General features: G+C 40.6%; 2 protein-coding genes across 2 annotated transcripts; both read right to left on the reverse strand.

The window, feature by feature from the left end:
* Positions 1-59: 59 nt before the first annotated feature.
* Positions 60-1,001, reverse strand: LOC113198940 (olfactory receptor 7G2-like). The gene has a single exon (XM_026411817.2). It carries the CDS (start codon positions 996-998, stop codon positions 60-62), a length of 939 nt encoding a protein of 312 aa, XP_026267602.2. The 5' UTR covers positions 999-1,001.
* Positions 1,002-10,761: 9,760 nt separating this feature from the next.
* Positions 10,762-13,301, reverse strand: LOC113198938 (olfactory receptor 7G2-like). Its single transcript, XM_077795819.1, has 2 exons — positions 12,608-13,301; positions 10,762-11,006 (listed from the first exon to the last, which is right to left on the reverse strand). Exons 1-2 carry the CDS (start codon positions 13,299-13,301, stop codon positions 10,762-10,764), a joined length of 939 nt encoding a protein of 312 aa, XP_077651945.1.
* Positions 13,302-13,578: the final 277 nt, after the last annotated feature.

Consider the following 13,578-nt stretch of genomic DNA (forward strand, 5'->3'; position numbering starts at 1 on the left):
TTGATGGCTCCCTAGGAATCCTGCCACTTTAGAAACCTAACTATAAGGCAAAAACCTAATCACAAAAGAGAAGCTACTCTACTGATGAGCTTCCTCAAGGCCTCTTTCATGTCCCTGTTCCTCAGACTGTAGATAAAAGGGTTCAGCATCTGAGGGACCACAGTGTACATCACAGAAGCCACTGCAGTCTTCCTGGGGGAGTCAGTCACCTCAGAGCTAATGTACACCCCAAAAGCTGTCCCATAGAACAAGGAGACTACTGACAGGTGAGACCCACAGGTGGAAAAGGCTTTATGTTTTCCATCTGATGATGGAATCCTCAAGACAGAGGACACAATGTGAACATAAGAGAAAATGATCCCGCAGAGAGGAAAGCCACCAAATAGGCAAGTTTCAACATATATCAGGTTGTCGTCAATGAGAGTGTCAGAACAGGCCAGGCTGATGATCTGAGGAAGTTCACAGAAGAAGTTGGGGATCTCCAGGTCTGTGCAGAAGGACAGCCGTAGAATCATCAGTGTGTTGAACAAGGCATCCACAGTGCTAATGGACAGAGATATCAGCAGCAGCAGGGCACAGAGGGTGTGGTTCATTATGGTTGTATAAGCCAGGGGGTGGCAAATGGCCACATAGCGGTCATAGGCCATCACTGCAAGGAGAAAATTTTCCAAGACAGCAAAAACGATGACAAAGCAGACCTGGGAGAGGCAGCCTGGGTACGTGATGCTCTGGTCCTGGGTGTGGATATTTGACAGCATCTTGGGGATGGTGCTTGTACTTAAACAGATGTCATTAAAAGACAGGCTGCAGAGGAAGAAGTACATGGGGGTGTGGAGGTGGGGGTCAGAGCTGACAGCCAGGATGATGAGCAGGTTTCCCAGGATGGTGACCAGGTACATGGACAGGAACAGGCTGAAGATGAGGGGCTGTAGTGCTGGGTCATCTGTCAGTCCCAGGAGAAGGAATTCTGAAACCACTGTTTGGTTTCTGGATTCCATGTTGCTGAAGATTCTGATGCAAAGAATGAGGTGAAAAGATCATAAAATGTTGGGATAGCTGCAGTCTCATTTGACTTAAAGATAGAAGGAGAGAAACTCTGGGCTAGAGGACCAGCGGTCTGTGCTTCAGCAAGCCCGCTGGATGGCTCTGATGTATGCAGAGTGTTGAGAACCCGTTCATTATACACAAAACCTTTCTTGTGGCTGGTTGTGGAATCCAGTGAATATTCTGATGTTTTCCTCTTTTTCTCTCTTCCCCAGTCCTCCACTCACTCCTCCTCTGTCTCCACTCCCTTTATGTAAAACATTTTTAGTGAACACCAACTCTGTTTCATGTGCTGTGCTAAGTGTTCAGATGGAAAAAGGTCAAAAGACATGCTATTCAGTCAGCATCACCCTCTGCCTTTACCAAGTCGTGAATGCGACTTAGAAATCTGTCTTCCAGAGCGAGGGCTCCCTAACCTTGGCTTGGTTCAGAATCACCTGGAAGTCTTTTCCAGTTGCAGATGGGTTAGTTCTTACTGTGGACTCATGAGGGCACCTAAGTAAGGTGAGGTTATGTCAAGGATGTGGGATTCACAGGGAGTGCTTAGTGCAGACTGGTTCTGACCTCCAATTAAATGCTGAGTTCATTCTAGAACAAGCTCTCTCAATACCTCTGGACAGTACAGAACCAGCACTGTGAAATGATCACTCAGATCTCAAAATTTCCTTTATAATTGTAATATTTTCTTCCTGACCAAAGCTTCTTGTCTTTTCCTTGCCTTCACAGTGTGTCCACCTCAGCCAGCTGCCATGCTACATGCAGGTGATCCCAGCTACTGGACAGGCTAGGGCAGGAGGATTATAGCTCAGAGGCCAGCCTGGCCAGCACAGTGGAATCCAGTCTCAAAAATTAATGTCTCTCTTTTTTTTTTAAAGAGAGAGAGAGAGAATTTTTAAATATTTATTTTTCAATTTTCATTGGACACAACATCTTTATTTTATTTTTATGTGGTGCTAAGGATCTAACCCAGCGTCCCATGGATGCCAGGTGAGCGCGTTACCACTTGAGCCACATCCCCAGCCCTATGTCTCTTAAATCTATAACAAAATGCCTTCTTCTCTACTCATGACATTTCTTGTAGCTGATGAGCTGCATTCATTAATGTGGACCTGAGAAAAAACCTCAAAGTGCTGCCTCCATGCTTGAAAGTTATAAGAGCTCCCCATGGAAATGCAAGTCCTCCTGTATAGGGATGGATTCTAAGGGAAGCTGGGCAACTCTATATGTGATATTCTTTCAATCTCAAGGAGTTCTCCCCTTAAGATGACAGGTGGCCTTATTGATTTTTAAAGAAAAGACAATCAACTCAACAAGAGGACTAAGTGAAATATAGAGACATCCAAGAACATACGAAAATAGAAACACTTCCCTAAAATGCACACTTATAATAAACACACTTACAAGACAGTCAGGGTCCTGCTAGGAGTGTCCCCATGGTACAATGGTCTTTGTCCACAGGGAGAGGCAGAAGAAGCTGAGACACCATTTACCTTTCAGTGGGGTGTTGGTGTCAAGCACTCTCAACTTCATCCAGACTCCTCCACATGTACTGAGAATGGAACAGTCAACTCCAGAGAATCTGGATGTTCTATTTCTACCACTGGAACTGCATGATGGATGCCTTAACTCACTTGATCGGGGTTTTCATTTGGTGATATATACATATACACAACCATCCCATGGAACACGTTGAATCTATGTGGAGAATACTCAGATACACTTCAGTGAACCTGGAAAGAACTTGAGGGACGTTTCATGTTGAGAAATGTACAAAATGTATAAAACAAAGACACCTAGCACATATATTTCACTTATAAGTCTACATTTTAGGGAAGTATTCATATTTTCATGTTTTCTTAGATGTCTAGATATTCTTGAGCTGATTGTTTTTTTCTTTTTAAATCAAGAGTGCCACCTGTCACCAGTACAGTGCTGGCCAAAAATGGGATAGTTCACTCTCATGGACTATCACAGGTAGCACGATTTATTCTTTGATAAGAAAGGATTTGTCGGGGCAATTGAGGAAAGAAAAAAGAAAGAGAACTTCCCTCCCGTGATAAATGCAAATATCAGGCAAGTGTTTAATGTGCTGAAATGACCACTGGGGACGATGAAGAAAAATAAGAAAGAAACTTCAATAAGTACATTTTGTTTTGTTTGAGGCATATTTTAAAATATAATTAAATTGAACTCAATAATAGATACATGACACATGCAAAGTATTAAATTTGGGACTTTACTTACCTGGCTGGATTGAAGAGGACTGTTATTCAACATCTCAGCTGGATATCGAGGGTAGAAGGTGTGGCTTCAGGAAATGCAGGCTGACCTAATGAGGAGTAGACCATGGTCAAGAAAGCTCATCTGTGGAGGAGGCCCAGGTGCTGCTTCCTGGCTGGGGCAGGGCGGCTGTGGGAGGTGGTCCCAGGATATTTCCTGCAGTCTCTGTGTCCCTGGGGATCAATACCCAAAGCTTCTCATTAGACCAGTGATAGCTCTAACAATCTGACCCCAAGGGAGCATGTCCTTGAAGACCAACTACAGGAATGAGGGATTCAGGGTGGCTGATCCGCGACCCTGAGGTCATGTTTACACCACTTTTTCTGCTCAGCTTCCTTGCCTGGACCTGGCTCACTAATCTATGACACTCTGTAAATTCCAATGCTCTTTTTAAGGTATAAACACAGTCATCACTTTTTAACTAAAGTCGTTAGGAGACTGCTTCAGTGGTAAACATGAAGGCGTGTCCTATGCAGGAGGACATAAACAGCACATTTTAAAATATTATCTGAGGTGTGTGGTGATCAGCTCTCTGTTGCCTTAGCACATACCTGAGAGGTTTATTTTGGCAGCTGGCTTCAGAGGTGTTGTTTCATGCTTATTTGGCCTGTTCCTTTCAGCCAGTGACAAGGGTACCTCATGGAGGCAGAGCATGGCCAGGTTCAGGGAACACAAAATCAGGGAAAGGGAAGGAATGGAATCCAAATGCCCCCTTTAAGGGCAGGCTCCCGAGGACCCAGCTTCCTTCCACTGTTTCCATGGCCACAGCGTCCTCATAGCTATCATAACACATGCTGGGGTTGTCGCAATGAGAAATGGACAGGCCCAAGTCAGCCAGCACAGTGCTCCACACCTGGGGATGACATCGTGACATTTCCTGTTGGGAATCTGTGTGTCCTGCCTAGGGAAGCAGTGGTCACTGGAGCAAACAAAAACCAGGAGAGAAAGAGAGAAACAACTATAAAATTATAGCTGCAGATTATGGGAGCAGTGGATTTTTTGTGAAGAAAAATAAGCAAAGGCATCTCTGCAAGTGGTGAAAATCTACAGAAGAAGAGAAGTGTATTATAAAAGTTATGATTTTTGAGACTCTTTTAAATATTTAGCAAACCTGCTCAAGTAATCTATGTCTCTTATGGATTGTTGAACCATAGAAAAGAACAGAAAATAATATTGACTGGCAAGGTACCTACCAAATTATTAAACTTACAGCTTCATCATCCTCACTTTAAGTATCACCATTGCAATCAATAGCAGATGTAGACCTGAAGCCTTTTTGTTAACCATTTTGCTTCTTGACATCCACAGCAGAACCAGGGCACTACGTTGGTGTACATGATTCCCCCAGGACTTTTGTGAGTTTTGGTATTATTCATCCAGAAGTAATTGCATATTTCATGTCAAAAATCTGCAAAGAAACAGTATCATCCTGTTCACTTCATTTTATTATAGATTTTTTATTTAATATGTATTTTATTTTTAATGTTTTCTTTGCTTCATTAATATTAACTACCAAAAACAGTTACAGAGTGCTGTTACTTCACCATTAATCTATCCACTTTCTGTCTGATTGATATTATGGTGTTTGTCATTTCTCTTTATACATAGATAGATACATACACAAGAAGAAACCTTGTACAGGGAAATTTATCAGGTTGCTCTTGCATCAAGGAAGTGATGGAAAGGAGTAAAGGGAAATATATAATTGTGCTTTCAATAAATATAAATATATAACATGAAAATACTTGCAGCTCAGGTAGTAGAACCTCCATGTTGGTTTAACTGGAAAAGGGTAAGTGACCATATCTTAAAAATCTTAAAAGTTATTTTTACACTCTCTGTGCTCTAGTTTCATTAAAAATTTTCTGTTTTCATAAAGAGGAACTGTTAAGACAAGGAAGGTAGCTCCTGGGTCAGCCTGGGCCAGTGCTTCCTTCCCAGATTCCTCATCTCCAGCACATCACAGTCCTGCAGGGAGGGGTTTGGGGAGGAAAGATAAGGGAAGCTGACCAACACCTCTCCTCCACCACCACAATTCTGTAATTCTATTTGAGAGGCAGAATTCATGCTCAAGGACAAAAAGATTGCTGCCCTTGTACAGACCAAGGACACTAACAGAATTACAGCTGCACTGAGGAATTTTGTGATGGAGCCAAAGAAGCTTCTCAATGATGACAGCTAGTAAAGGGTCCTAAGGAGGACTTGGTTTTGACCATCCTCTGTGTGTATTTCCCTCCCAGCTTCACCAGGAGCGAACTGTAGTGACTCCTGCCTGATTTCCAAAGTACAGTCTAAGAGACCTTGGGACTTTGCTGGTATTATTGATGGAAGATGTTTGTCCTCTCCCCTGGATGTTGGGTGGTCACAGAGGATATGTCCTCTCAAGGGCAGAGGGACAGTGCAGCGCTGATCTCGGTGCCGCAGACATAATCTCTGAGGGCTCCCCAGCTGTTGTTTCCTGACTGGTCACACCCAGGGTATCTGTAGTTCCTGAGTCTCAGGGGCCTCAAATCCCAAAGCTCCTCAGCAGGGAAATGTTGATACTGTGATTTGGATCCTAAGCAAATGCAATTCCTTCAAGACCAATAATCCAGAAAGGAAATTCAGGATGGCTGATCCCTTGCTTTGCCAAGCCAAGGGACTCCTCCACCTCTTGTCCCCTGTCTGTTGACTTCCACTTCATGTCCCATGCATGTCCCACCCTTCTCTAACTCAATTTCAGAGATCCTTTTTTGACAAAATCAATGCCATATCTGAAGCCTGATGCTACCTTGGGGTGTAGCAGCCTAATATTACATGTGGGTACACAAATATATTACATATATAGCTCAGATTGTAAAAAGGCCAACACTCAGAGGAATTTCTTCCTCAAAGCTACTGAATGTTTTCTGAGAATGAATCTCCATTCTGTGTATTTGGTGCAGCAGATTCTAATCTACTCTCTGTAGTCAGTTCTGACCGTGACTAAGAGAGATATGTGTGTAATCTCTGTTTAGTTTCATAACCACCTTTTCAAATTTCAACACAATAGTTTTGGAAAAACTTTTCTTCATATCAGGTGATCATGGGTGTACCTTAGGACTTGATTTTTAATGTAGTTATGAGACTTTATGACAACAATGACCAAGCAGTTGTCTGCTGGCTGTTTATCCATCCTCCCAGATCACACAATGAGATTTCAATCATAATTAACACGAGAAGACAGTACTGTGTGCTAATACTTAAAAATTTTATATTAAATGAATTCAATATTATCTTGCATTTATAGATATCTTTTGCAGCATGATAAATCTTTCTATAAGAACTTTTAAAATTTCATATATAAAATATCATATATATATAAATATATATATATGACACAATCAATGGCATATATGAAGCCTGATGCTGTCTTGAGGTGTAGCAACCTAATCTTACACATGGGTATACAAATATATTTGCACATGATATAGCTAAGATTATAAAAATGCCATATATATATATATATATATATATATCACCAATTGTGTCAAAATAGCATTATTACTGAATTTGAACTTTGAAAATGAAACCTGTGTTTCAACATGATCACTAGAATTCTCTAAAAATGAGAGAGAGAGAGAGAGAGAGAGAGAGAGGATGTGTTTTAGAATTATTATGTGAAGCCCCAGTTTTACTATTTCAAAATTTCAACAGATGAAATTTTTTAAACAATATACCATATTCAAAAAGCAAAACAATGACAACAACAAAAACAAAACACCTTTTTTCTCAACCCTCAGGGTTTTCTCCTTATTCTTTTCTAATAAGTTTGTTTCAAATCAGATTTATGCAGGTATAATTTACATACAGTGAAATAGACCTTTTTAGATGTATAGTTGCATGAATTTTCCATCAGTATTGTTGAGATAGAGAATATGTCTCTCACCCTATTGCCCAAACTCAGACACTGGCAACATTTTATCTGTCCTTTTCCAGAATGTCACCTAAATACAATTATATACTATATATCTTTTTAAGTCTAGCTTATTTCTTTTAAATAATGCATTTGAGATTTGTCTATGTTATTGCAGGAATTGATAGTTTGTTGCTTTTTATGGTTTTGATTTTTAAGTGGCATTTCCCTTATACAGTAGCACCATAGATTTTTATTTATCAGTTGAAGGACACTGCATTATTCCTTTTGTGGTGATGGTGATTACAGCTACTGTTACTTTTGTATTTTGATCTTTAAATGGACATTTGCTTTCATTTTCTTAGGCAAATACTTCAGAGCAGTATTGTTTGGTTTTATGATAGTTGTATGCATCATTTTGTAAAGAACTACTTGTTTACAAAAGTAATGATACATGTTTTCATTCTCATCTGAAATGTATCATAATTCCTGATGTCTTATATCCTTGCCAGAAGCTGATATTGACATCAATTTTTTATAGGTATATAGTACTGTCTCATTGTGATTTCAGTATTTATTTCCATATTGGTAATAATGTTTAGCATCTTTACATATGCTCATTCGTCACCCATAAAGCTTCTTTTGTGAAATGTCAGTCCAAACCACTTACCTATTTTAGTTTTTGCCTTGTTATAATTAGAGACTCATTTGTGTATTTGAACATGAATCCTTTGTAAAATATGTGTTTTACAAATATTGTATCTCGGATGGCTTCTTTTCATTTTCTTAAAAGTACCTTTTGCAGAGTAACCATGTTAACTTATTAAAGTTTAACATCAATTTTTTTAAAAAATGGCATTGTTATGTCAGACTACACCATCTTTCCCCCATTTACCCCAAATGCATGAAAGGACCATTGTAAAGAGAGATAGTTTATTTCTTAAAGCAAGACAAAATCTCCTGTGTGCCACAAAATTCACTATGACATAAAGGGTGCTTGGGTTGAAGCCAAGGGGCTCAACAGATTTATGTCCAGAAGGAAGAAGTTACCATGTCTAGACAATAAAGTCTAAATGCACAAGAAGAGCTTAGGTGCTTAAAGGCAAAGGCAAAGTGTTGCTTCAAGGTTAGGGAAGTGTGAACAGAGGTGTTCGACACAGCCTGAACTCACGTATGTGGACTTAGAAGAGCTGAAGATTTCAGAAAAGCCACTCAGAAGCAACAGACTTCTGGCTGGATTGATGGTATTCATGGTATTATTAATATCACAAACAGAATTCAATAAAATTAATTCAGGAGTGTCAACTGAATAACGAATATATCTGGGGAATATAACTGGGAATCTGAATTAAATCTAAGCATTTGTAGGCATCTACTATACACATGCAAAGGAAACATGCACATGAAGAATAAGTTTGTAAGATACATGAATAAAAATGACTATAATTACAATTATAAAGGAAACATTAGCAATTAGTTTTAAGATGGATAAGAAGCTCAATGAAAAAAAGAATAAATACATATTTTTAATAAGCAAGAAACATGACCCATTCTATATAAAACAACTCTGAACTTCATCAAAAGAGAAATGGAAACTAATTGTAGTTTCATACACATTAGATTGTCAGGAAAAGTGACAAAGTTGTGGTGATGATGTGAAACACCCAAAATATCTACTGGTGAGGTAAAACAGTTCAACCACTTTGGACCTGCCTGATAGTGAATAGTTTAATACTATCATCAATTCTCCTATCATTAATAATTCCACACAATCAGTATATAACTGACTTTTTTTTCCTTCAGAAGACGGAGAAAGAGGTTGTGAGGGGAGTGGGAAAAAAAACAAGGAGAGAAATGAATTACAGTAGATGGGGTAGAGAGAGAAGATGGGAGGAGAGGGGAGGGGGGATAGTAGAGGATAGGAAAGGTAGCAGAATACAACAGTTACTAATAGGGCATTATGTAAAAACGTGGATGTATAACTGATGTGATTCTGCAATTTGTATATGGGAGTTCATAACCCACTTGAATCTAATATATGAAATATGATATGTCAAGAGCTTTGTAATGTTTTGAACAACCAATAAAAAAAATAAAATAAAAAAAGAAGACAGAGAAAGAATATTTAACTAGCTTGATTTACAATAGCAAAAAAAAAAATTCAAAACTTCTACAACCCAGGAGGTACTTCTTATTTTCAATGTCACAATAAAAGACTTAAGAAATGGTGCTTGAAAATGAATAAATATTTGCTAAACATAATTTGATTGATTCTGAAAAACAGGATGAGAGAAACTATAGACATGGAATTCATGTACTAAATTTGAAGTTTAGCAGGATCAAAGAGGAGTACATTTATGTAATACATTGTACTAGGAGATCTATCAGGGTGACAAAATGCAGTAGAGTCCTGTGAAAATGTTGGTGTATAGAGCAATAGTGACTAAATACTGGCCATCGAGTCCTGGCTGCATCGATGCTATCCCATGGTGACCATGCCTCCTCCTTTTCTCATGTCTTCTCCACTTGTCTTAGAAGAAAACACGGGATTACACTTAATGTGATCCAGGAGAAACTCCTTTTCAGCAAATACTCTTTCCTCAAACAAGTAATGTTCACCCAATTACCATATAAGTTATAGTTAATTTATTGGGAAAGAATCTGAACATATTTGGGAAGCAGCATTCAGTTCACTGCAGAGATGCAGTATGGTTGGTCCATGGAAATGTTACCCATCCACTGATCCAAGGAAGAACAATCAGGTCCAGGTGCAACACCTGAATTTCCTGTTATCAGTTGTTGACCTGAAAGAGAATGAAGCCTAGGAAAAGACCACTTCATGGAGGAGTGATGAAAGTCATACATTCTTTGGGTACATTCCATACCTCAGAAGTTTCTGTAAGGAAGGATAATTCTCTTTACTATCAGAGCATACTCATCTTAGACTTCCTTTTTTAAAAAAATTAGGACTGAAGAAAACTTCATTGGTGGGTTTCAACCATTTCACAGTGATCTCAAACCACTGAGATCATCTAATTCTGTTGAGTTTGTAGAAGATGATAATCAACATTTCTATTTTTGCCTCTGAAGAGGTCTCAGAATTGTTTTGTCGGCTGGGAATAGCCACCGCTTTGCTTCACAGTAGGACTAAAATTAGGAGTTAATGCACACAACCCCAAGCACATGACCACGTGGGGTCTCTTCTCTAGATATGACCACAGCTCTGCTTTAGCATTTACCTGGCCCTTCTCCTCAAACTTGCTTTTTTCTTAGAGGCAACAATATAATATATTCACTAAAACTAGAACCCCTTCTGCAGGTACTCTTTCTATGAGAGCTGACCAATTTCTTCTGTGAAACAAGTTATGTTCAGATAATTAAAATTCTGCATCTAACTTCACAAAATGAGACAGAGAGAAAAGCCAGGGCTCAAGTCAAGTTAAAATGTACCTGGTTATTAAGTTACCTTATCATGTTAAAAGAATGTAGTGGGAAAAGTCAGATATTCTGGAAATCAGGAACCTTGTCATTGTGACTTCTTTTACAAACCAACAAATGACATGTCAGAGAAGAGAAACAGTCCTTCTGATGAGCTTCCTCAAGGCCTTCTTCATGTCCCTGTTCCTCAGGCTGTAGATAAAGGGGTTCAGCATCTGAGGGACCACAGAGTATATCACAGAAGCCACTGCAGTCTTCCTGGGGGAGTCAGTCACTGCAGAGCTAATGTGCACCCCCAAACCTGTCCCATAGAACAGGGAGACCACTGACAGATGAGACCCACAGGTGGAAAAGGCTTTATGCTTTCCTTCTGATGAGGGCATTCTCAAGACAGAGGACACAATGTGAACGTAAGAGAAAATGATCCCAGAGAGAGGAATACCAATAAATATACAAGATGGAGCATGTTTCCAGGTATTATGAATGAGGGTGTCAGAACAGGCCAGCTTGATGACCTGAGCGAGTTCACAGAAGTGGGGGATCTCCAGGGCTGTGCAGCAGGGCGTCCACAGTGCTGATGGGTAGTGAGACCAGAAACAGCAGGACACACAGCCAGGGGTTCATGATGACTGTACCTAAGGGGAGGACAAATGGCCATGGAGCAGTCATAGGCCACCACTGCAGGGAGACAATTTTCCATGTCAATGAAAACTAAGACAAAGCAGACCTGTGGTGAGGCTGCACATCACATTGGGAGCAGGTGGTAAAGCAAACAGCAGGAGGCTAAAGAGGAAGAAGGTGTGGCATCACTCTCTCCCCTTCAAGAGCACAGCAAAGTGACCCAACTTCTTCCAACTAGGTTCCACCTCTTAAAGTCATGACGCCAACAAAGCAGCAGAGTCTGGGGACCAAGCCTTTAATACATTGGCCATTGAGCACATTTCAGACCCAAATTATAGCAGCCGGGGACACTCAGGAGATCGGTCCTAGGAAATGTCTACCTCGTGTAGAACTCAATGAAGCCCTGATCCCTGACACCATGCATTCCTTCTATCTCGACTCGTTGCAATGAACAGTAGTTCTCTTCATGGTCTGACCTTATTAGGGTGAGGGTCTCATTTTCTTATGACAACAGAATCTTATGACAACAGAAGGTCAACTCACAGATAAAGTCCAAAATCTCAAATATCTCAAAACTGTGTAATTTGTGTAAATAATGAAACTGAGTAGGGAGTCTGTTCACACTACATCAGAAGGACACAGTTTTCCAGGACAAACCTTACTTGTTATTTAATGGAGTATGAAATGTCAGTTCTTGGCCTCACTGTAGGTTTACATGTGGCATGACGCCCACCTGGCCCCCGACCATGAGCTCAGGTCGGGAAGCTAGTCTGCAGACGCTCACACAGCCTTCTGTAACCCACCCTTGACCCACCCACTGCTCCAGCACTCTTTCTTCTGAAACTGATCCTCAGTAATTACTAACATTGAACCACAGACTCGGACTCTGCTTCCATAATGTCACAGCAACAAAATGGAACCTTGAGATGGAAATCATTTGACAAAATCACATGTGAACAAAATCAGTCAGGTTTAAAGTACAAGTGGAATGAACTTACACATCACATTATCTAGTCATGGTGGAAGAACGCAGTAACAGAAGCATCAGGCATTCTGGCTCACCAGTATTCCTGTCCCTTTAACACATTCTCTAATCCTAAGCCCAAAGTCACAGCAAAGGTATCCCAGTGAAGAGGTGACCCAGGGCTCCCTTCATTTCCTTGTTCCTCAAGCTGTAGATGAAGGGGTTCAGCATTTGAGGGACTACATTGTACATCAATGAAGCCACTGCATTCTTAGTGGAAGAGTCACTTACTGCAGAGCTGCAATAAACTCCAAAACCTGTCCCATAGAATAAGGACACAACCGAGAGGTGAGACCCGCAGGTGGAAAAAGCTTTAGATCTTCCACTACCTGATGGCATTCTCAAGATAGAGGAGACAATTTGAATATAAGAAAAAATAATCCCTGAGAGAGGGACACCAAAAAATATAATACCCACTGAATATTTCAGGAGGCTATTGACCAGAGTATCAGAGCAGGAGAGTCCAATGACCTGAACGAGTTCACAGAAGAAGTGGGGGATCTCCAGGTCTGTGCAGAAGGACAGCCGCAGCACCATGAGGGTGTGAAGGAGACCATGCAAAATGCTGATGAGCAGGGAGACCAGAACCAGCAGGACACAGAGGCAAGGGTTCATGATGACCATGTACCTCAGCGGGTAACAAATGGCCACATAGCGGTCATAGGCCATCACGGCAAGGACACAGTTTTCTAAACCACTGAAAATCAAGACAAAGCACAGTTGGGAGAGGCAACCTGTGTAGGAGATGCTCTGATCCTGTGTTTGGATGTTCACCAGCATCTTGGGGATGGAGGTTGTACCCATACAGATGTCAGTGAGGGACAGGTTGGAGAGGAAGAAGTACATGGGGGTGTGGAGGTGGTGGTCAGAGCTGACGGCCAGGATGATGAGCAGGTTCCCCAGGATGGTGACCAGGTACATGGACAGGAACAGGCTGAAGATGAGGGGCTGCAGGGCTGGGTCATCTGTCAGTCCCAGGAGAAGGAATTCTGAAACAGCTGTGTGGTTTGTGGGTTCCATGTTGATTATGAATCTTACAGAAAAGATGAGTGAGAATAAAAGAAATATCTCCTGGAGAAGCAGAATGGTATCACCTGGTGAATGGTAGAACTGATAGAAATTCTAGAAAGGAACACTCTCGATGCCACTCTGGAGAGAATGTTTGAAAAGATCTGAGGATGAGGAGCAGTGGTCTATGTTTTATCACACAGTATAGATGAATTTGATATTTCTAAGTTTTTTTTTAATTTTTTTAAACACACAGATCCTTAAAAGTAAAGAAAAAAATGTGATTTAC

The sequence above is a fragment of the Urocitellus parryii genome, chromosome 3 (genome assembly GCF_045843805.1).
Source record: "Urocitellus parryii isolate mUroPar1 chromosome 3, mUroPar1.hap1, whole genome shotgun sequence".
In the NCBI taxonomy this organism is placed as follows: Eukaryota; Metazoa; Chordata; class Mammalia; order Rodentia; family Sciuridae; genus Urocitellus; species Urocitellus parryii.

Excerpts from the sequence above, each read along its gene's own strand:
- LOC113198940 (XM_026411817.2), bottom strand. The coding sequence starts at position 998 with ATGGAATCCAGAAACCAAACAGTGGTTTCAGAATTCCTTCTCCTGGGA.
- LOC113198938 (XM_077795819.1), bottom strand. The coding sequence starts at position 13,301 with ATGGAACCCACAAACCACACAGCTGTTTCAGAATTCCTTCTCCTGGGA. Across the intron at positions 11,007-12,607 it reads CTTGAGAATGCCATCAGGTA|AAGGAAAGCATAAAGCCTTT; the intron begins GTGGAAGATCTA and ends TGCCCTCATCAG.